At 29.2% G+C, this 26,078-nt stretch overlaps 1 protein-coding gene across 14 annotated transcripts in view; it reads left to right on the top strand.

Moving 5' to 3' along the window:
* LOC107447376 (coiled-coil domain-containing protein AGAP005037) overlaps positions 1-26,078 on the top strand; it is a 759,443-nt gene that overhangs the window by 573,537 nt on the left and 159,828 nt on the right. For 3 of the 14 annotated variants that reach the window (XM_071184696.2, XM_071184698.2, XM_071184702.2), the window contains exon 1: positions 9,786-11,575. The exons of the other annotated variants lie outside the window; for them this stretch is intronic. In XM_071184696.2, coding sequence (XP_071040797.1) covers positions 11,231-11,575 — 345 coding nt within the window. In that variant the 5' untranslated portion in view covers positions 9,786-11,230. Of the gene's footprint in view, positions 1-9,785; positions 11,576-26,078 lie in introns of those variants that run through there. 14 annotated transcript variants of the gene reach the window in all.

The following is a 26,078-nucleotide window of genomic DNA, read 5'->3' on the forward strand; positions in this document are numbered from 1 at the left end:
TGGGGCTAAACTCTCTCGGTGGGCCTTAGCATTACAACGCTACAATATGACTTTAACATACCGTAAGGGCAGTTCACATGGAAATGCCGACGCATTATCAAGGTTAACAGTTAATTCCTAAAGAAATCATGTATATATATTTGTCTTAAACTCGGAACAAAATTTAAATGTCAGGGTTGTTTAAAAGAAAGAAAAAAGTGTTTTTTTTTTTACATTGATAACGTGTAAAAGGAAAAAAAAAATAATAATAATTTTTTTTGTAATATTTTGAATTGTTTATATTTATGTTTTTATTTATCATAAGGAATATGGTTTTTTTTATATACTTATATATATATATATTTATGATTTTTGGGAGCTGCATATTTTGGAGCTCTCACTTGAATTTCATCACCTGAATAGAAGCTGTGTTGCTGTTTTTTTTTGTTTATTGTATTTTTCAGGTTTTCTCTCTCTGTCTCAGCAGCATTGTCTCTAAGGTGACGAATGTGCTTCCTTTGGGGGGACTTGTAAGAATCGTCGACAATAGATGGCGCTGCGAGATACGAAAAAACTTAAAAAAAGAAAAGAAGCTGAGAGGTTCTCTAGCTGGGGGTGAGAAGACTGGAATGTTCTATGATGGAGCGCGAAGTTTCATTGATTATGTGATTAATTACTATTATTTTCTATATACTTCATGTTTGTTCCGTGGCATAAGTATGCATCTAAATAAAATCGTTTATGCCAAGAAAGGTTTATGGTGAAATCATTTCACATTGAAAGGTCTGAAAAAGAACCTGCGAAATATTACTCAAAACATCATCAAAATAAAAATTATCTTGTATCCAATGTCATTTTGCATGATGTTTTTGTTCGAGGCTAGCTCATAATAGTCAAAATTTATCACAATCAAGTAATTTTCTCCTTGAAAAACATCATCAAAATAAAAACTAACTTGTATTCAATGTCATTTTGCATGATGTTTTTGTTCGAAGCTAGCTCATAATAGTCAAAATTTATCACAATCAAGTAATTTTCTCCTTGCAAAACATCATCAAATTAAAAATTAACTTGTATCCAATGTCATTTTGCATGATGTTTTTGTTCGAGGCTAGCTCATAATAGTCAAAATTTATCACAATCAAGTAATTTTCTCCAGTACTTTTCGGTCCAGTTCGAAGAGCCATAAACCATCTTTCCTCTTCTCTAAGCCTCTTTCTACATTAAAACTGGACAGTATTGATACTGGTTTCATAGGTAACAATTATGCTAATATATTGTACCTATATTAATATATTTGGCGCCTATTTAAAATACTCCAGTTACCATAATACCTGAAGTGCCTATTGCCAAAATTAATCAAGTATCTTGGCTTCAATCAGAGTAAGCCGATTTTTAGCGCTTTTCCTGAAGGAATTAGTACTTCTCCGCTAATTTTGCTTTATATTGCACAGTTTATTTTTTATATTAATTAGTAACCATTACCACAATTAAGAGAGCATATCGACCTCAAAAATGGTATAATGATCTATTACCTTCCTCCTAAATGAATTAGTACTATTTCACTATACTTTTTTTAGTACATAGCTTAGTTTTTGTTTTAGTTAGTACCTATTTCTAAAATTGTGCATGATTTCGACGATAATAGTTTGGCGTTTTTCACACTTCTCTCAAATAAATTAATACCATTTCAGCATTATTTTTATTTTTTGTATCAGTTAGTATCGATTACCAAAATTAATCACTATTGGCGTCAATAATAGCAAAAAAAATTTTTACGGTTCACCCAAGCTGATAAGTACCTTTTTTATATTAACTTTGCTCTTTTTTTAGTACATACATAGATTGCTTTTCATTTCAATTAGTATTTATTATAAGAATTAAATAAGCATCATTAGCGTCAATAACAGTAAGGTGATTTTCCACGCTTCCACTGAACAAATTAGTACTATTTCTCCATTAATTTTTCTTTTCTGTATATAAATTACTTTTTTTTATCTTTCAAATTCCGTTTTTTTTTTTTTTTAAATTATCCAGTTTTATAGAAACACCTTTTTAAAGTTTAACTTTGAACGAAATTAGCACGTGGTTTCAGATAACTTTTCAAATACTAATTTACTGAGGTAGTTCGTCTGTGTTTAATTAGACCTTGAGTTTTTACTGACATAACGAATGAAAAATAATTAAATGTTAAAGAATATGTAACAAACTCAACTTTTTAATTAGAGCTTTAAGCTAGCAAACATCAATGGTTATCTTTAAAATATTTGTTAAAGGAATAAAAAAGAAGAAAAAAAAAACAGAATAATCTGCAGTTTAATTGTTTATCAATGGCGAGTTTCAAACCAATTAAAAAATCACGTTTTTCGAACATCTTCCTTAACGATCTAATTGAAATTTTTTACCGATTTTTAGAATTGCGGCTAAAATTACCCTTTTCACTCACTGTCCAAATTTCAAGAAGATAGAAAAAGGGCTCTGGAGTTATAAGAGAGACACACAAGTTCTTAATTTTTTTTTTTTTTTATTGTTATAAATCTTACAAACAAAAAAAGTTAGCAAAAGAGGCATTTCTACAATATCCTACCAATTTTAAAATCATAGAATTTAGGCAAAAAAAAAAAATTTTATTATTTTCTAAAAATGTATTACTTAAATTAAAAGTTGGTTACGAATAGTATTTAGCCAAATCTTTGCAAAAATAATTAACTTAAAAGAAAAGCTTTTATAAAGGAATTTTTTTTTGTCATATTCTTAAAATAGTTTTTATACATGAATTTTACAGGATATTCCGTAATGACTATTATTCTATAACAAATAGAAAAAACCAATGAGCTTAATTAATTAATTAATTAATTTTAAAGATTTTAACTTTCTTTACACTGGTTGAACTCGATACTTATTCGCTAAATTTTGATAACATTTTCGTTTTTATTTTATTTTCTAAATTTTCATTTTCTATCTCCTAATGTATAGATTTGTATGGCTATATTCAATAAGTATTTCTTTCAAAGGTTCTTAAAATATATGATTAAAAAGATTGTTATCGGACAACTTGTAGTTGAAATTATGCGAGTTGCTCCATTTATGGTCACACGAAAAAAAAATTTTAGAGAAAATTTTTATGTGTTCATTTTCATTCATTTAAATTGTTTCTGTTAATCATATTTAATAAGGTGGATTCGTTTTATCACTATTATTTTTTTTCTATATTTTTTTGATTTTATACAATACAATACAAATAGTTCTTGAATAAGTGTACTTCAAATATCGTTAGACTCTAGAGTGTGTATTTAATTTTAAATAATCGACATTAAGATGAGTGGCCACAATTTGTTATTTAAAAGAATGAAATAATCGACCTTCTTTGTCAGCTTTTGACATATTATCACGCAAGTTGTTGGCATTGATTGAAACCCTGCTAGCTCTTTAAGGAAAACTGAACAAAAGGAGTCTTTTGATTGATTGAACAAAGGTAAACATCTAAACTAATGTTGACATGCAGTGATTTTCATTCTGTCTTTTTTTTTTTTTTTAACTTTAAATGTACCAAAAATACCTGCATACATTATTACATTCATTCATTATAATAAATACTCATAAATAAATAATAAATACTAAAATCATTCGTAAATAAATACTAAAAATACGAAGAAAATTAAGAAAAACAACAAAACGACGAACATCCTGTTACGAAAAAATTTTTAATCATTTTTGAAAAATTTTCCGTTCATGTAAGTTCATTTGAATTCGCTACTCGCTTTTTTTATTTCATGTTTTATTCCGTTTTTTCTTTATGTTTCATTTTCTGTTTTTACGTGATATTTTTACTTATTGTGTTCTATTATTATTTGTTGTAATTTTTTGAGTGCTCCTCACACTATTGTATTGATATATTTTGCTTTGGCTATATTGATACAATATTAGAAAGCACTCTTTTTTGTGGATATAATCGTGTGAGCTGATGAAAAGATTATATTTTTTATTTTTCGGAATTTTTTAAAACTTTTGTACTTTTCTTCAGATTTTTTTTCCGGTTTCTTGTTATTTTTATTAATATTTTTCATTCATTTTTTCCCTTTCTTTCATTGTTCTGTAATTTTTTCCTTGTTTTCTCTACATTTTGACCTTGGGATCTGGGGTGCAAGGGCAGAAGTTTCAGTCAGGTGGTCAGCCGACCCCCAGTGTTTGGATCTACAAAAAATAATTCGTTTCTAAATTAAAATTTCAACTTACGTTAAAGCTATACTAAATTAAAAGCTTAGCCGTATGCTTAATTGACGTAAACAAACTTTTACGGCTATTTTAATTTAATGTTTAATTGAAATCTTATTGTACTAAGATTTAAACTAATTTAATAACTACACTTAATAAAGCGTTACTGAGTTCAAATTTTGTTACAGCTTTTTTGATTTAATATATAATTAATTCAATTGCTTGATTAAATTCACATAAACTGATTAAGTCGTTTAGATGTACTACACTGACATTTAAACGAAACTTCACTTAGAGCTACACTTAATAAACCGTTACTAAACCAAATTTCAACAAATCTTAAGGTTATACTGAAATTAAAAGTTCAGCTGTATACTTAATTGGCGTAAACAAGCTTTTGCAGCTTTTCTGATTGAATATTTCAATAAAGTAAAATCTTATTGTACTAACATTTAAACGAATCTTACAGCTGCTCCTACTAAATTAAAGTTTCAACAAATCTTAAAGCTTAAGATAAAGTTCAGTTGCATACTTAATTGTTTGCAGCTATTCTGATTTAAAGTTTAAATGAACTCTTCCTATATTATTAACATTTAGAGGAATCTTACACCCTCAGTTAATAAACCGTTGCTAAATTAAAGTTTCAGCGAATCTTACAGCTATACTAAATTAAACGTTCAGTAAATAATCGTAAGCAATTTTATAGGTTATCTAATTTAAAGTTTAAATGAAATCTTACTACTGTACTAACATTTTGATGATTCTTACTGCTTTAATAAATTAGAATTTTATAAAAATCTTACAACCATACTAAATTAAGATTTAAACGAGTATTACAGCTAAACTAAATTGAAAATTACTCTAACCGCTATATTAAAGAGTTATGTATTATTATACTCAACTGCCATTTTTTTATATATAAAATAAAACTGGTTTTATTTTAGTCTACAATAAATTATTCTAATTACCGTTTGCTTTTCTCATTCATTTGCATTTCCTTAAAGTATCTTAGCAAATTATCGCTTCAAATGTAACTCTAAAGAAATGTAATCAAAATTCGGACTCTTTCCCAATAAATTAACATTCATTAAGTAGAGTCGATATTTAAAGATCCGCAATCAACTGGCAGTAATATTTCGGTACGCTTTCGTCTCTATTGAAACGTAAATGTTGGAAAATGTTTTCGGAAATCGCCGAAGAATGCCGATCATCTGAGATTACTTGATTTGCAGGTTGAATTTCGAGAGAGAAGTACCATCTATAAATCTCTCGCCATTCCAGCTCTTTGATGATTTTGTCCGATTCTGCTGAAGACTCGGCGATTTGCATTCGCGTGGGTACCTCATTACCATATGTAATTGCCGTTATGACGTTTCCTGATTCGACTCAAATGCGTTGCAGATAATGAGCCGAAATTATGCAGAGTGCCCCCCTGCTGTCGTTGACAAGACTCTATTGCAGCGAGATTTCTGAGATTTGCCGTTACATTTATGCTTGTAGTTGCATAATAGCCATGCTGTAAATCTTTGAAAGTTAGGATATCTTGCGTTTATTGCTTATTAAGAGGTGCCGCGGGAGAAAATTTTTGTGTTAAATTCTATTTCACTGCTTTTGGTAGTTTTAAATTTACAGTTTAGAATAAAGTGAGTCCAGGTAAAAAACTAGAGTAAACCTTGAAGTTTCAAATACGGAAATTTTTTTTTCAAATTATCAAAATGCAAGAATTATGGCAGGTTTACATAATTAGGAAGTAAACCTGCAATAATTTATATCTATGTCTTTGCATAGTTAGATTGTATAAAATGCATATAAGTTATTGCAGGATTACTTCCTCATTGCGTAATCCTACCATAATTCATTTTGATATTTTTCATGCGTAATCCTATTATAATTCTTGATATTTTTCATACGTAATCCTATCATAATTTATTCACATTTTGATATTTTTACAAAACATTTCATCATTTGAAGCTCCATGGTTTTCTTTAATTGTACCTGAAGTTAATTTTTCTGTAATTTTAATTTTAAATTACTTAAATAGAAGAATTTGCCACGAGATATTTCTCCTATGATATAGCGCCCTCTTAAGTTTTTTTTTTGTTTTCGGTATAATGATTTTGATATTAGACACATTTGAACACGCTTTGTTTATATGTTTATCATTAAAATTATTGTTATTCGGTGGTGTATATTGAATTGTATATTTATGTACAAGGTCTTTTAAAATCCCCACTTTTAATATATAACTAGAAACAAAAGTCAAGGAAGGGTTATTTATTAGGAGCCGCAAATTAATATTGTAACTTGAAAACATATTATCCGATTTTGTCTAATCACTAACGAGGAAAGTGGTTTAAAAGACTTAAATGTTAGTTACAATGCCTAATGATACTCATATCCAGTTTCTTCGCTTTTTAACTTTTTCCCGTTTCCACTGACCAACCACAGTGCTGACAGAAAATATGCTCAGTGGTAGCGGATCATGGGAAGAATCCTCTTGCCGTCTGGTTGACTGTGAGAGTTTTTCGTGGCTTTTCCTTCCGTACATCACAAATGCGGGTCAGCTTCACCAAAAAGTCAAATTTTTCGACTTTTACAAATTAGGCTCAATTGTTTGTTTTTTTTTCAGTATTATTACACTGAAGATAATATATACACTAAAAAATATTCTTCGCAAAAAATATTATCTTAAAATACATATTTTTCCATTTATCTCTGATTTATCTCAAATAAGCAAAGCGAAATTTAAAGAAAAAGAAATAGCAGTTGCTAAAATTAATTAAATCTACTTCGTTTTTAAATAAAATTAATTAAATTTTCTTTACGGAGATGTCCTTCAAAATATATTCTCCTTTTAAAAAAAAAAAAAACGTTGCAAATAGTCATTGGTTGAGGGATTATAAAGCGCTAGCTCTTCTCTTTTATACCTTATTATTATAAGTAGAAATCACATTCTGTTTATTTGCGTATTTTTTAACATTTTCTCTTTCATCTTCTTACAAATTTATTTATAGAAACAGCAAAAAATATTTTAATTCCTGGAGAAAATATTCTTTTCTTATATTTTGTTTTTATTATTTATTTTATTTTGCTACATTAAGAACTTTAAAAGAAAAGATCTAAGTATGTATCCTATTCAAGTTATCAAAACTCTGTTAAAAAAATCTTATTCAACGGAAAACGAAAAAAAATTTGTTTTCTAATGCAGTATATGAATTGAATTACTCCTAATATTTTGAGTGCTTCTATTTGAATTTATTTTAAACACTTATCAAAAAACATCTATTAATGCAATGTTAGAAATTCAAATGATCTTGGAACATATTTTATTTTATTTTATAACCAGCGCTGAACAGCTCTCGACCCAACTCTGAGTTTACGACTATCTACGTTAAACTCCGTAGCCTTGAAATTTTTTACTCATCCCAGAAGACAGGGGAACTCATAGATAAAACATTGGAACGATGTAAAGTTTGTGGAGAACTTTTTGTTGGAACTAACCCACATTTGGGTTATGCGGAGAGAAAAACCATGAAAAGCTCCCACGGTTAGCCCTATAGCAAGGGTATCCTAACCCATGATCCGTCTACCACTCAGGATATTTTACGTCTCCACTCTTGTCGGTGAGCGCCGGAAGCAGAATTAGTATCAACCAGTCACCGTTGGTATTCGAACCTGGTCCACCTCATTGGGAGGCGAATACTCTATCCCCTGATCCACCGCGGCTCTAGAACTTAAGTTTTATTTCATTTCATAAGAGTCGTCGAACAGCCAATCCAATTTTTGGGTTTACGACTACTAATGTTCAACGCCGTAGCCTTGTAATTTTGAACCTAGTCCAGGAGACAAGGGAACTCCTGGATCAAGTATTGAGAGAAGGATGTGTAGCGTTTTTAAATAGTACTTAAAGGTGCTTATTTTTGATTTACGTTTTTTAAAAGCCCTTAACTGTACTTTTTTTTATTTGATGTTTGTAAAAAGTACTTAATTTTCTATATTTTAGAAAGAGATTTTTTCTTTGCCGTGTCGATTGTCGTTCTAAATTACAAAAAGTGCATGATTTTTCGCAATTTTCTCTGCAGTATTTTTCAGAAACTAGTTATTTTATCATGATTATGTAAATTCTTTGAAAATGTTTTTGAATTTTCTTGATTTTATGTTTATAAATTAAGAACTTTAAACGATGAAAAAAAAATTTTTTATTCCTGTTCAGCTCCTAATTATGATTTTTTTTTTATTTTGGAAAGTGCTTATAAATATTTTTCGAGTGTCAAAAAGTACTTAAAAGTTGCTTATTTTTTGTTGAAAAATCTGTCTGCGCACCCTGTGGGAGAAATTTGCCTTCGTGGAGGACTTTTTTAAGGAACTAACCCTGATTTGCTTATACATAGAGGGGAAACCACAAAAACCTCCCACGGTTAGCTGACGGCAAGGGGACTCTAACGCAAGATCCATCTACCACTGAGGATATTTTACGTCAGCACTGTGGTCAGTGCAAGCCGGATGCGGAAGTCTTATCGGGAATTCTATCGCTGCGATTGGAACCCAGTACACCTCATTGGAAGGCGAATGCTCTCTCCCCTGTGCCATAACAACTCAGAGCTGAAGTTTAAAGCATTCAATAATAATTTTCTTGTAAGTTGCTACCGATTCCAAGAGAGTGCTAACGAATCCAACTGCATTCCAAAAGTCTGCAGCATACTCCTAAACCTATGGTAAATTCAAAAACCCTATGGGATACATTCCAGTGGAACCCATGGTATTTATTAATAATAAGACACAAAGGTTTTGCAATCAACAATTGAGTCACCCCTGTTGGCACAACCTTTTTGTTTTCAAACAAAGTACGGCAGTTTCAAAATCTTAAAATCTATTCTAATAACATTAAAAAAAACACGTGTACATAATTCTAATACGCAACTGTTAAAAGTATCGAGTTTTTTAATAAAAAAAATACTTGTTTAAAATACAGTCGATTATCCAAAATATCATTTTTTTTTCTTTCTTTTTTTAAATATTGCATTCCAATATATTTTCTTGTTCTTTTACATTTCTCGCGTAAAATTCTTTCTTGAAGATATGACAATATTTCTTAGTAATCATGAAAAAATATTTTACTTGAACATTTATTTTAGGAAACTCGCCAAAAGAACAAATTTTAATTTGTGCAGCAAATATTCTTTTTTCTTGTATTATGTTCTATTCATTTAATTTATTTTGCAACATTAAAAAATAAATATCCTCCTCTTTTCTAGAGAAATAAATAATTTAACTTGCTGTGCTTTCTCGCAAAAAACGAATCCGAATATTTATTCAATTATTTTATCGATTTCCTCATTTGGCTATTATTTGGCATTCTTTATTAAATTCCATACACATATCGCGCCAGATTTGACTTACAGCGAAACTAGCTCGAAAAGAGAAATATTTTCTTTTCATCGTTCTCTGAAGAGCATCCAAAAATAACACACCCACCTTTGCGTAAGTGTTCGAAAGGGGGGAGGCGTTCATACTATCCACCCTTACATTTATAATTCGTTTATTTACGATAAAACAACATCTCCCACAAAATTTCCACTTCTTTCATGTCGGCCTGTGGAAGGCGCTAGTCAACCACCTACCTCCCTGCGCTGTAGGGTCCGATTGACCCTTCCCTGCGCAGTGCGCAGGCTCCCCACCCCCAGCCTCTGTTCCCTTGACAACCTGGACGAAAAGAGAAGACCTGTGCGACCGTAAAAGATTCTTCTGGCGCGTGCACTAAAGGTGCCTAGTGAATGTGTGTGCCTGTTTAGATTTAACACACGGTGGGAAAAGGAGTTCGAATTATTTGTGCATGGTTGACAACAGCACAACAAGGTGTTGTGCTGGTTTGTTTATGTTTACTAGTTGTGTTTCTTTGTTGCAAATACAATATTCAGAAGGAATACGGAGCGCTAAAAATAGTGCCCATTTGGGACCCCCGGGGAAATGTGTCATGTTCCCCTTGGGGTCCTCGGTCCATAAAAAATAAGGATGGGTGCTTGAGTGCTATTTATGTGCTGTGTGCTTTTTAATCTTACTGGATAACAATCTTGTTGTTTTTGTGGAATAAAGCTAATGAAAAGTGAAATTTCATTTCAATATAATTAGCATGCTTATTCTTAAATTTATTTGAAAAACAAAAATTATAACTTATATTCATGTTAGTCACTTTAAATAAGTCTATGTTCGTTATAAAATAGATGGTTGGAATATATTAAAAATTGAATTTTATAGTTCATAAATTACATTTTAATCATGTTTAATTATCTAAAATTATAAAAGTTGACGTATTTGAATATTATAATAACCAATTTCTTTCGTATTACAAGTTTTCATTCAAAGTATTACTTTATAAAAACAGTTTACAGTAGTTTAAAACAATTGTTTTCCTAAACTTTCATTCAAAATATATATTACAAGTAGTTTTATTTTTTCTTAAAAATTGATTAAATTAGTTTCTTTTTAAAGAAACAATACAGTTTTTTTTAATTCTATACATTATCAAGATTTTAAAATTTGTGAATGCTTAAATAAAAATTTATTTACTAATTTTTTGTCTGACTAACAAGGTTTTAGATTTTGAATAAATATAGAAGTCTAAAAAAGCATAACAGATATTTACAAACCCTAAGCATCATTCTCTAAAACAGTGATAACGTATCTATTATACACATTATAAATAAATTAGTTTTATTTTCAGACAATTTCAAAAATGAATACAGTTTTACACGGCTATCATACAATGCCTTTTTTCAAAGTAATTTAAAAACATATGATATTTCTTCCAAAATGTTAACAAATCAATGATAATAATAATAATGCCCATGAAAATACCCTGTTTACTCTATAACATATCTGCCAAAACATTACAAGTTTTTGGTGTTTTATACAAGGATTCAATCCAACGACATCGTTGTGATTTTTAAACATACTGCTGTTTGTCTTCTAAAGATGTCCACCTTGGATTTACTTCCATCTCTTCAACGAAAGTGATATAAAGATAATCAATTGAAACATGTTTCAAGGCGTGGTGCAATATCGCGATCCACAGCAACAGCAACAATCCCAACGTTTCCAACAGCAACAGCAGCAAATGCTGAATCAGAAACCTCCTCTGCATCCTCAGCATCATCCTCAGACAGCCGTGCTCTCCAGTTCATCTTCATCTTCGACAGATTCTTCGGGGGGAGGACAACAGTCAGGGGCAGCTACCACCCCACCGAACCGCCGCTCCCGACGAAGAAAATCCCTCCTCTATCAAGTTTTGATGTCTCCCTTGAGGAAAAAATCAGGATCCACCAATACTTTGAATACTGTGGCTAATACCCCGAGCAGCGGTAATCATCGTCAAGGAAATTCCGTAAGTCAAAGCAAACATTCTTAGCTTTGTTGATGTTCTACAGTTTAAATAAAGGGATTTTTTTTTTATTTTATTATTGTAAAAAAAAAACTCTTTTCTACGCCAATATAAGCTGAATTAAGTTCTATTTTTCACTTGCTTAATTTTTTTAATATGCTTTCTACACTGTAAAAAAAAAATTTAGAATTTCTCTGTATATTTAACGATTTAAAGCGGTGTTGTAGACCAGACTTTTTTTCTCCGTTTTTTACCCTAATCACAAACACATCAAAATCGTCAGTTGAAATTCTAGTGCATTGTTGCGTTCCGTAATATAAATTTACCTTTTCTCCTATCATTATACTATTATTTTCTATACTTTTTAGCAATTATATTTATGGTTTTGAACATAGTGTAAATAAAACTGCGATTCAACTTCATTGTTAAATTCCTACAATTATTTCAACGAAGTGACCCTGGTTTGAACCCAGCAATGACTGGTTGATACAAATTCTGCCGGCGCGAAATATTCACATCTGGGGCGAGTACAGATTTACTAACTTTCAACAAACAAAATTTGATCCCATATGGTATAAATCTGTTGGGACAACAGATTTATTTGTGATTTTTATCGTAAGAACTTGTTTGGTTACGGTAAAAAATAAGTTTGATTACGGACTTTCTTCGTCATTTTTACGGGAAAAAAATTGTTTTTGTAAGGTAAAGAACTGTTGAGACTACGGATTTACTTCATGAAATTTACAGTTTTTTTCACAACCAACCCAGCTGCGGGTTTAAAACTGTACATTTTACGTGATTTTTTTACAGCATAAACTTACATATCTCAGACTAGCACATTAGCACGTTTTGTGAATATAGTTGCAATTTATTAAAAATTATTCTGTAAGTCTTGTTAGCCATTTTTTACACATGTATAATGAAATAGATTTTTATCATTACAAAATTAGATAAATTATATATCATTGAATTGAATTGCTTTACATAATCTTGATAGCTTCCAATTGAACTTATTTTAACCAATTAATAACGCTTATTAATTAAGTATAAGAAATTCAAATTATCTTGGAGCTTTATTAATGATAAATTTCTTGTAAGTTTCTACTGATCCATACACCGTAAAAGGTTTCGGATCAACTTACGGTATAAAGTACCGGAATTTTAAGTGCATCATCCATAAAATCCCTTTTTTCACCGCACATTTTACTGTAATATTTACTTAATTAGAGTGATTTAGTGATTCTACGGTAGTTATTACTGTGAAAATTATGGTATATCAGGCGTTTTTGTTTACGGTAATCATACGGTAAAATGTACCGGTACCCTGAGTGTCGGTACTTTTTACCGTAATTTGATTTGGAATTTTTTAATCCGGTATAATGTCTTAACTAATCCAACTGTATACCAAATGTCTGCAGCATTCAAAAAGACAATGGGATATTTCACTGTTGGACCCATGGTTATTATTATAATCATAATAAGATGCCAACATTTTGTTATTATCAACTTTGTCACTCCTGTTGACACAATCGTTTTGTTCTCCCACACAGCACTGCAAATTCAAAATCTTATTATCTAATCTATTAACAGGAAATAATTATGAACATAATTCTAATGCATAATACTGTTATAAGTATTGAGTTTCTTAAAATACTGATTTAAAATTTAAATTACTGATGCAAAATATCAGGCAATCCACAATACCGATTTTCTCTTTTTTTTAAATATCGTATTCCAATACTTTTTCTGTTCTTTTTCATTTCTCTATTCAAATTTTTTATCAGGATATGTGGAAATGATTCTTAGTAATCTTAAAATATTATTTTAGTTCAATGTTTTTATTTTAGAAAAATCGTAAAAATAATACATTTTTATTAGTTTCTAGCAGAAAAAAATATGGTCAAAACTAGCAGAATATGATAAAATTTTCCGTGTTTCTGACTATGGTAACACCAAAGAGCTTGGTAAAATTAACAATAAAATATGGTTCTATAATCTGTGATAAAATTTATATTTGATGTAAAATTTGATAATTTTTGCCTAAGAGCATGGCATAAAAAACCATTTATTTGGTTAAATATATTTTCAGTTTAATATTTTAACTAAAAGTATGGTAATAAGAAATGTAGTTTTGAAAACCAGAATTTTATGTAAACTGTTACAATGTGAATGCAAAAATTGCCAAATTGATGGTTTAAATAACTTCTATTTATTTTTTATTGACAGAATTATGATTTTTTTACCAGAAATGTCATTAACTCACAGCACGTTAATTTTAACCAGATTTTTTTCTTCGTGTAAATATATGTATTTTTTAAAATGACTGATATTTTTTTTTAATTATTATATTTAGAAAACACGCAAAATGAACAAGTTTTGTTTTATTTTTAAGTATCAGTATTTTTTTAATGATTTTACTTTAATATTTTTTTCGAAAAAATTAGCAAAAGTATTAGTTTGTGATTTTCTTTGCTCCCTACAAAAACCATTTCATTATTATAGGAAGTTATAAAATTCAAAATAATAAAATGTTAAAAATTATTATTAATATTATTGGTGTGTGTCATGACGGATAACCAGGAAGATTCACAGTATTTAAGCAAATAAATATTTTAAAATTTGTATAATATTTAATATCATTTATCCACAAGTAAATATTTTGTTCGTCAAGAAACTTAATGAAATAAATACCTGATAAAGTTCTGTTGTCATCATAATACTGCTTAACCATCACAAAACGAGTTCCAGTCCTCACTGGTAACAAACTGAAGGAGTGACGCCAGACAATAGTTGGTTTATTCTCAGAAAAATTGGTTCAATATTAAACCATAATTTTAGTGCCTTGGATCATATCATTAAATTTTGTGCAAGAAGTGTTAAATTTAGCCATGCGACCTCTCAATTTGGACCATATTATTAAGTTATCATAATTAAGACAATGTACGCGATAACTTCAAATATCAATAAAGTTACAAATTTGAACGAAATTGTGATTCATTTACGATAAATTCGAATATCAATAAATTGCAAATTTGAACAGAATTGTGGTTCGTTCACAATAATTTCGAATATCAATTACGTTGCAAATTTGAACGGAATTGTTGTTCAACATGCTTAGAAATTGATAAAAGTTAAAAATTTGTATATTCTAAAATATATCTTTTTAGATATTAATAACAAAATTGTTTTGTTCGTGGCTGTATTTATTTTTACAGATTTCGGCAACTACCTATGGTAACTTTATCTTTCTGTATTGATAATTGCACTTCTTTATTGCTTGAAAAATAAATATAGCTAGTGAATGACTAAAAAAACTCTTCAATTAATACATGTATAATACATGTTTCGTTTTATTTAATTAAATGTTTCCAAAAAGCTATTTTTTATCATAACAGATCTTGCTATATAATAATTGATTTATGTTTCTTTGTTTGATCTAAATGCATATTTACTACGATGATCATACGCGTAAACGACGTGTCAATAAAAAAATGAAACCGATTTCGGGAACAATGCTTTTTATCTCTCACACAATTCTTTTTAAAATCTTGTACTCCTATAGTTAATCGCATCTTCTGCCTGATGAAAACGCAGCAGACCTGAATCCATTCGATAAAATTAAGTGGTTCGTATTTTCATTTTTTTACAATGAGCAAAAAAAAAAAACCAGAAATATTTTCGCACCAATAATTTTAATACCTGCAGTAATGCCCATTTTTCATTTATGGCTTTTTTTTTTCTTCCGCTGCATTGCAAAAATAAATTTCTATAGACGTTTATAATGCTTCGTTTCCCCAAAACATTGAAAAATTAAGAAAGGAGGAATTTATTTTTCATAGCTAATTTATCGTTCAATCTATCTCTTTTTTTCCCATTTTGCTTGCTTTATTTTTCTCTAGATTTATTCAATTCATTATTCTTTTATTTTTCTTAAGGTCTAATTGGAAAAGCGTTAAAAAAAATTTTGGCGAGTTATTGATGTTAGTGTATAATAGCTAGCTACAATAAACATATTACTTAGTCGTTCTTTTAAAAATAATAATGCGTATGCATTCGTCTTGGTTTGCTTTTAAAAAAGTGAATTTATTGAAAATGTTTTTGCTTTTAAATAAATCCATTGATTTAGGGCATAGTGTATTCAATGTACTTATTTAGAAAGTGTATCGAATGCACGTTATTAACAATGCATGCATATCTATCAAGTTGGTATGAATTTTTTTGCGCATACATTCGTTTTTTAACACTTGTCGTCCAATTAAATAACCTCACAGATAAAGTGATTTATTATGCAGGAAAGAAACCTAAGTAGAGAGCAGTGAACTTGGGAATTCGGAGAAAACATAGAAAGGGTAAACAGTTTTTTGGAGGAGGAAAAAAAAGAAAAGTTTATTTTTGGTATTTTATTTTATCACCAAAGTAAAAGTAAAATATTTGAGTTTTCATGTTCATAAATTTGCTTAGATCTTTAATCTATTTAACTTATTTATCCTTTTTTTATGCATAAAAGTATTTAGTTAATTATCTTCTTAAAAACCAATTATCTATTACTCACAATTTGTATAATTTGGAGAAAGAAGTTGTAGATTCGTTTTATTCAGGTTTTCAGAATTTTAATTCTTACTACCACACATTTAGTAACATAAAATATTTAAAAGTAAATTTAACCGAATAAATGTTTTTATGCCAGTCTCTAATAAATTTATCAAATTGTACCACATTTTCCAAATTTTAAAGCCATATTTTATTTTTAATTTACCAAAATCATTACCTAAGCGTAGTCATCGTAGTCATAGTCCAAAATCATTTCCTAAGTGTTCCCATTGAACCGGAAAAACGGTAAATTTATCCATATTCTAGTAGTTTCGACCCTGCTTTTTTCTTTGAGTACAATATAAAACATAATTTTGATTATTAGTTTTTTTATTATACATATTTAATGCCTAACTTTTCAGTTTCAATTTGATTAATTATTTGTTTTCGTTCTTTACGTAGTTAGAAATAGCATAATGAAATAAATTTTAAAAAAACATTCTATTCGTTTATCTATTCGCCAATTTTGATTAATAAATGGTAACTGTATTATGTATGATACATTAAGCATTAACAGCCGTTTTTGACAAGTTACGTTATAAAAATTTTAATACACATTTTAATATTATATATTTTAATACATATTATTCATTATTCAAACCGTAAATACCAAATTTTAATTATTATAAGCATTGATTGATAGTCGCAAGGACTCTTACTTTAGCTACATAACGAAAACCAGAAGGGCTTTAAAATTTAAATTAAGGAAACAGATATGTACATAATGGAGAATTCTATTAATCATCTATTGTCGCACATTGTTAGAACAATGGGCATACATTTAACTCCAATAAGGAAATAATTCGTTAAACTCACTTCATCTTGATAGTCTTGTGTCTTATTTCACTCATATGAGTTTCAATTTAGTTAACACCGGCAGTGTGTTTTAAAACTAATATTAACTAAAAATGTGTCCCCAGATATCTCTCTCCTCATAGTTTCTTTAAAAATACTAATATTTTCAAAATTGCATCCTTTGTTCATTTCTTTTAAACTAATGTTAGTCCTGTTTCTATTAAAATCCATTTATACTAAATTCATTTCTATTAAACCAGTAGTAACAGATATATGTACTCATCCTTTCATTGTAACTACAGTATTTATTCCAAAAATGCATCCGTTTGTCATTTCTTTAAAAATCATCACCATTTCGTTAAAACTGATGTTAACCCCAAGAATATAAATCTTCATCATTTTTAAAGTATTCCGAAAATACATCCCTTAGTCATTTTGTTAAAATTAATATTAATCCTAAAATTAAATCCTTTCATCATTTCTTTAGCGTAGTTTTAATCCAAAAATGTGTTCCTTCATCATTTCTTAAAAACAAGCATTTTTCCCAAAAATATATTCTCGTATCAATTCTTTCAAAAAAAATTCTTTTTCTTCAATATTTCAACCTGAAATTTAATCTGTGCTGATAATTAATAGCTTTTTCGTACTTAAAATCCCGATTAAGTGCGATTTAAGTCTTATGTTAATCCCAAAAATATAAATCTTCATCGGTTTTTAAAGTAATATTCTTTCCAAAAATACATCCCTTAGTCATTTCGTTAAAATTAATATTAATCCTGAAATTAAATCCTTTCATCATTTCTTTTTAATCCAAAAATGTGTTCCTTCATCAGTTCTTAAAAACAAGCATTTCTCCCAAAAATATATTCTCGCATCAATTCTTTAAAAAAAAAATACTTCTTCTTAAATATTTCAACCTGAAATTTAATCTGTGCCGATAATTAATAGTTTTTCCGTACTTAAAATCCCGATTAAGTGTGATTTAAGTCCTTTCGCCTCAGCCTTAATTAGTGTGATGAAACGATGAAAATATTTCACACTTTTCAAAGATACTGTTTAGTGAATTTGTTTTGCAAGCTCTTATCTAAATATGTTATGTTGCTTCCAATTTACTAAACATGTTGCCGTTTAGTCCCTCGGCTGTAATTTAAAAAAAAGAAGGGGAAATTATGAATAAGTAAATGATTAATGCATCAAAGCTTAAAAAAATTGTAAACAGTTTTTAGTGAAAGCATTTTAAAAGCGATAATGAAACAAACGTTATTTCTAATCGGATTTTATGTTTGCTTTACTTTTATTTTTGTTTTCTGTAAGTGTTCAAAGAAAAAAGTTTCGCATGATTATTTTAACATCATTGTAAATGTTTGAAAATGTATATTTCAAAAGCATAGGCTTTATAAAAAATATATGCTAGTTATTAATTCCAAAAGTCAAACAATTACATGCAGATAACTTTGGAACAAAGTATTAAAAGTTGTTAATGGTTATGCAAGTTTAAAATTTTTTATTTGCTCTCAGAAAATTCTGCGCCTGGCTCCAACCGACCACAGTACTGACTTAAAATATCTCAGTGGTAGACAGATCAGGGGTTAGATTCATCTTGCCGTCAGGCTAATAGCGGGAGATTTTCGTGGTTTTCTTCTCCGTGTAACGCTAATGCATAGTTCCATCAATATGCCCTCCATGAAAACAAATTTCTCTCAATACTTCATTTAGGAGTTCCCATGTCTTCTGAATTAGGTTCAAAATTACAACGCTTGGAATTGAACCTTGGTAGCCGTAAACTCAAATTTGGGCCGGCTGTTCAACAACTGTTATATATTTATGTATAATGTCATGCAATAAAATTGAAAGTTATTTAATTTGCGCTATAATATTAGAAATACAATTTGTCAACAATATTATGGTTGCTGCATGATATTATTGTTAAACTTGCTCTGAGAGTGAAATCAATCTTAATACTAGAAGAAATTGCATTGCACTGTTCATAAAAAAAAATTGTAATTCTTAAAATAAAATGAGTAAAAATACTTCTTTTTTTCTGAAAAACCCTTCAAAATGTCAATAAAAGCACGTACATTCATGAAAACATAGTTCTTTAGAAATAAGTATTTTTATCAGTAGCTGAAATGCCAATAATGTCACACAAACATTGTAAGAATGAAGCTTTTAAGCGTGTTAAAATTCCCATTACTTTAAATCTTTCTGTTGAAGTTAGTGTTAGATAGTTACTTTGCCAACTGTTTACTGCGTTGGTGAATTTTATCTGTGTTTTTAGATTTCAGCACTTTTTACGACTGTTTTCTCTCACAGATATGTTGTTGTTGAAAAATTTTACTTTTAACGGCAACGAGTAAATATTTTTTTTCAACATTTAAATTTAATGAAATAAGGAAGAAGATTTCGACACATGGCGTGATGCCCCAGTGTCCTATCGTAGCAAAATAATCTACCAAAAAAATGCGGTATTGAAATGAAAAAAAAGTAATAAAACGTTAAATAACGAACTAATGTAAAAACAATGAACAATATCATAATAAAGAACATAATGAAATAAAGTGAAAATGCATTATTTAAATAATAATAAATATAATATAATATAAAAAGTGGTGTATATAAATAACTAAAAAGCGTTTATAAGCAAAATAATGGGGGACTGGGATAGTCTGGTTGGTAGGGCGCTGAACTCATATTCGTGTGAACGGCAGTTTGATGTTGATCCTGCCGTCCGTAGACTCCCCGTGTAGTAAATGGTGACTAGTGCACGTTAAATCTGTCTGGTCAAAAGCCCTCCATGTTTCCGTGACAAATTAAACCTCTGGGGGTATTGGATTGGAGATTGATCATTCGCTGGTTCAGGTTGAAATTACGATCTGTGGATGTATGAATGGGTACGCCCTATGAACGGGTGCGACGTATGGATGTGGCAGAAGTCGAATTCTGGGCAATAGATGGCGCCACTGGAAAACAAGAACATTCACATGCTACTGCCTTAATGGTCTACGACAAGAACATCAAACACAATAATGAATTAATAAATAAAATGATGACTAATTTTAAAAATTAAAAAAAAGTGCTGTATTAAAATAGATAAAATTTAAAATAAATGTAGATTAGCCTAATATGAAATCGAACTATATTAAAATGCAAAGTTATAGTAAACAAAATAATGAAGTAATGTAAAAAAGTATGAATTGTATTTGTTTTGTTACATTAAAAAGAGTACTTGATTTTTAAAAGCGCAATTTTTTTACTTGGTATATTTTGTTATGAAACACTAAATCAATATTCGTTCGAAGAAAAACCATTCTAAATTTCTTATCAATTATTTAATCAATTTTAAATCTTATCAATCCCTTTTCTAAATTTAATCCTTTAATTTTTTTAATTTCCCTATCAGTGTTTAAAAAAAAATTTGACGAAAGAAGAAGAAAAAAAAAAAAACGTTTTTTTTTGAAGTGTTAAGGTCACTTAGGATACCTCAGGGTCGTGGGGTCTCGTGTTTACTTTAAAAAGGCAAACTCCCCATGAAAAAGTCCTTTAAATTTGATCCTTCTCCCAATAATTAAGCCTGATATATTAAATGTATCTTTTATCAATTATTTTATAATTTATCAACTTATATCATTTTTTTAAAATAATATGAGCCGCAATTTATTTTATGTTTTTTATCCGTTTAGTCACTTTTTGTGTTATCATTATGATCCAATTATTGTAAAAAAATGGCGTGCTTTGAAAAAAAAAAACTGTTTTTTACTTGTTTAGCACTCAACGATGTTATAAATCATGAAAAACCGAAGCTGGTGCTTAGTATGAGAAGCTATCTTTCTGCAGCTAACTAAACGGAAAGTAAAAATGTGCAGCGACACACTCACTTTTGCCTTTTCTTTAATGCAAAAGCGAAAAGCAATTTTTCTTCGCTTTCATCTTTTTAATATCTAATAAAGCTTTCAGTTTCTACACAAATGAGTATTTATTAACTTTGGAGATTAGAAAAAATTGTCAATTTATTTTTCCTTTTCTTTTTCTCAAACTCATCACAAAATGTTATTACATTTCTTTACTGTCAACTGATGGTTCATAAATGAATACAAGTATCGTTTTTCAAATGATATAATTATATCGTAATTAAAGATAAAAATTTTATTGTTTATACGTATGACCTGCGTATAATTGATGAATGCGACCGAAATAATATTTATGAATAAGTTGCAAGCATTGTTAAATACAACCTTAATAGTATTTGTAAATACGATCTGCATTCACAAGAATTTTTGCCGCTACTTCTAATGTTGTATTTTATCCTGAATAATTTTAGTATTTTATGTATGTATGAGCAATTCATACAGATGTAATTATGAATAATAATACATATCTATAAATTATGCTGATGTAATTATACGTATATGCATAAATTTTTCAGATGTAATTATGAATAATAATACATATGTGTAAATTATGCATATGTATAGTGTATGAATCATACATATATATCATTCATACATATGTATTTATATATGAGTGAATAATTTATGAATTGAAGAAAAAACGTTTTTTTTTTTCTTTTGCTACTACTTATAATGTGGTATTTTATCGGAAAAAGGCCTTTTCTTTTTCGGAAAAGATCAAATTAAAGCGTCATTAACCGACCATGAAAATAAAATTATGAAGGCATTTCTAGAGGATCCACGAAGGCTAGTCAGTCCCAATGCATGACTCAGGAGTCCTCTTGTCTTCAGGGTTGGGTTCAAAATTGCAAGAGTACGGAATTGAAAATTGATAATGGTAAATTCAGAATTGAGTCGGCTGTTTTTCACCGAGTTTCAAATAAAAAAAATAATAATGCATCCATGAAATATATAAGGTAAATGAATAAAAAGTTTTTTCGAAGTAACAATTATTCGGTAGAAAAATTAATTTCTTAGCATATAGTTTGATAGGAAATTAGTTACTTCATTGTGTATTTAAAGCGAAAAATAGTTACTTCTTAATATGAAGATCAAATAATAAAATAATTACTTCTAAATGTGTTATAGAAAATTAGTTCTTATGGTATAGCAAAGAATTATTTATTCCTTTATATTAAACTCATTGCTAAGGAACACTAAACTATCAGATAAAATAAGAATACTAATGAATAAAAAGTACTATAGTTGCTAAAAACTTGCAAATTGAACAAATATTGCCAAAACAGGAATAAAAAGTAACTATTTCTAAAACTTCCAATTTTTAGGCTATAAAATAAATACAGTTTTAAACCCAATCTTTGGTTTGTAAACATTTTTTTTATGCTTTTTGAACACAGTTTACCTTTTTTTACACTTTTCCATATTTTCTATCCATTTCCAATTCTGCTAGATTAAGCATTTTGAGTAAGAACAAAAATACACGATATTTATTACCACATATCTACCAGCGCAAGACCATCTCATTTTTCTCAACTGACACAGTAAGTGCAAAAATTGCTCTCTTACATCAGCCAAGTGCAACCACCCTTGTGATTGAAAACCGTCTCGGAGTCCTCCCCCAGTTCTTGGTTAAGAACAGAAAAAGAACAAAGCACCAAATAAATCGAATAGAATAAAAACCTGTCAGCCATTACCCGTTTCCAACTGATCGTCGGGTAAGGTCTACATTCGACACAAGTGTCGAATCTTTCCTTTTGTCCTACCTATATAGATATCATATAAATGTACTTTCAGTCCTCCTTTCAAAAAGATTTTTTTTTATTTATTTCAGAATCTTTCTTGTAGGAGGTTTAATACTTTCGTTGGACGTCCTCCAAGGCAAATTTTTACCAACCCACTTCTCTTCGCTATTTTGAAATTCGAATTTTTCAACCTTGTCATCGGTGGCTTCTGTTCTTTTCGAATGGATTTTATCTTTCCTTTCGGAATTGTTTATAAGGGTTTTTGTTCCAGATAAATTTGGAAGTCAAGGCTGGTTGAGTAATGAGAGGTGTTCAAGAGTTAAATGTTGAGCACTTTTTTCACGTCTTTAACTCTGACTTTATTTCCTTTGCTGTAGCTTATATAAGTGTATTTTTATCTGTAAATAGAAACGGACTTATTTATTAAGTGATTATTTCATTTTTTAAAAGCTATGTTTTTTACTTTCATTTAAACATTTTCTGAACGCATTAGTTTAAAAATAATTTATAAAAATGGAATTTAAATAAGTAAAATCATATTTTAACCCTTTATGTACCGAGGGAACTTGTAAGTCCTTCTAATATTATTTCCATATAGCATTGAAACGGAACAAAATATGTGATTATTTGAAGTTAACAACGTGATTATTTGAAGTTAAATATGCCCAGCGGAACTATTTAGTTGTTGATATTTCTTTCAAGGGTGCCATTTTATGATTCCTCAATTTTATTCCTCAATTATCAGATTTCTATCTCCATCAATTTTGCAAGTAAATCCTTCATCTTTTTTATTTATTCTCATAGATTTTCACTTTTTACTTTAATAAAAATTTTATAATGTAAGTCCCAAATTAAACATTTTAAGAAAAATTGGAAGATTATCTTGCACGTTAAAAAGATATTTGTCAAAGTGTAAATTAGACATTATTCAATGGGACAAAAAGCATTTGCACATTTCTGATAATTTTTTAATAATTTGTTAAACAAAGAGTTACAAGAAAAATTTAATTTCTTTTAATAACATCAAGGACATGCTGTTGAAAATTTATCCTTGGTTGTGTGTGATATATTGTACTAAAAAATGCCTCGCGTAGATGTTGAAATTCTATGAAATGATATCATAGATGTTGAATATAATCGTAGATGTTGAAATTCTATGAAAGTCAACAACACATAATCTCTGTATAAATAGATGAAACCCTTTCTTTAATTTCTTCAAAAGGATAAACAATTTCAATCTAACTCTCGGTTTAGTTTTTCCTCTCTGCCTTAACACTTGTTTTATTGCTTTTTAATAGTTCTATTTACTGGTCTACACTTCACTGTGGTAAAATAATGACCCCTGTTAAAAGTCTTTTATAGAATTTAACGGTATGCGAAACAGGTTCATGCAACAGAAAATTTGGTTTTAGAATATTGTTCTTTTATGACTTAATACGAGAGGAAAGCATTCATATTTTACTTTGCAGCTCCCGAAAGCAGATTGAGGTGATAAAGATAAAACCAGCTATGAACTATAAGATAGTATGCTCTGGAAAATGTACAAAATAATTGCACAACTTCGCATAAAGCTTTTCTTTTGGTAAAAAATAGCACTACAGCTCAGATATTTGAAGTATTTTGGAATGTACTTGAAATCTTCCTATTAATAGTTGTTACTTCACAATTGCATGTAATAATCTCAAGTTTATTTCAGTTAATTTTTCTAGAATCTAAAACATTCAGTGAGAGATGGAAGGAAGTACGCAAGTAAAAAAAGGATATAATTCTAAATAAATTATTACAAAATATAAGAATAGTTAACATTCGTATCAATAAATCTACTATATTTTCTTGTCACTTAGTCGTAGTCGATTCTTCATACTTTGTGCATTAAAACTGGTTTATAAGGACCATTTCTATTTGAAATCCAACAGTTTTTATCTTAAATTTTTTCAGAACTTCATGTACCCTAGTTGTTCGTAAGTTGAATTCTAAAAGTATTAACCGGAGAGATAATAAAACATATTAACATAAACTCATATCAACAATTTAAATATCTGTATATATCCTGCACTCATATTGGTTTATCCTAACTCATCTGTAAAGATCATTACTGTTCAAACTACCATAATCTTTAACCAAACAATTTGTCACTGACGATTGTGGTGCTTTACGTGTGCTGTTACACTGTTGATAATCTATTGTGTACCTGTTACTATACATATCGTTGCTTGAATATTCTGATTGAATCTGGTATTTCAAACTAACCTATTCATTGAGATATGTAAACAAGTGGAAAAAAATTTTTTGGGTATATAAATTTTAAGATCAAACATACTTTCAGGAACGAAGAACATGTATAATTTTATGAGCTTAGAGGGGGAAAAAATTATAAATGTATTTTAAAAAGCACTTTCATTTTCAAATTTTAGAAAATTTTATATTTGGCTTTATACAACATTAATTTGTACTGTTAATTGTTTCAATAAAATACTTCATAATAAAAAAAATATACGAAGATTATCCAAAAATAAATTTCGTCATGCTTTTTTATAAGAAAGCTACCTCATAACTAAAGACCTACAGTTGTATAACAAAATACAAATCTTTGCCTATTTTTTAAAAGTTTCCTCCACTCTTGATGCATTTATGATACCTTGAAATCAATTTCAAAAAGCCATCCTGCGAAAAATTTGTGTTCCAGTTTTTTAACCCCTTAACGATCGGTTAATTTTTCAAGAAAACTGTCATAAAAGTGCCTATTTTGCCAAATACACGCATTTGATTAGTGCTGGCATCTAGTTTAAAATTAACTAACTATCTGCAATTACCTTAAAAATATCCTGGTACTGCCATCTGGTATGTAAAATGAGAAATAAAATGTCTTTCGGGCAAAAGATTTGAAATAGTATTATTTTTATTGGCACGTTACAACTGAACACTCCAGCCCGGAAATTTTACGGGAGCGAGAAATGCCAAATTTCATCAAACTTAAGTTCACCATTCCATGCAAGAGACAATTAGTAAAGACTCCAATAAACTATGACTGAATCATCAAGCTCGTCTCATCATCTCGTCATCAGAATCTTGAACTGACCGTTTCGCTCTTGGGTCATAAGGCAACAAATGACGTATTCGTCGTTCCAAGGTTTTCTTGATCTACAGTTCTGATCTTATTACATCAAATTTTCATATTTTTCTTTTTGAAGTCGGTACAATCGTGACGTCATCAATGAAATACAGAAAAGATGAAACCAGGCAGTGAAAAACTCTACATACTGATTTTTATCTCAATAAATAGATTTAACATTCCAAAATGACAGTGACTAGTATGAAAAAATTATGTACTTTACAGTCTGTTGAACACCTTTATTGCTTCAAAAATGGCACGATGATGGGGGTGACATTAGTCAAAAATGATTTACAAGTCTAATAGTCGGGAATGTAGACCGGTTTAGTTAATCATCCCCATCCTAGAAATCTATGTTG

The sequence above is a fragment of the Parasteatoda tepidariorum genome, chromosome 10 (genome assembly GCF_982258835.1).
Source record: "Parasteatoda tepidariorum strain Cologne lab strain chromosome 10, Ptep-v5.0, whole genome shotgun sequence".
NCBI lineage: Eukaryota > Metazoa > Arthropoda > Arachnida > Araneae > Theridiidae > Parasteatoda > Parasteatoda tepidariorum.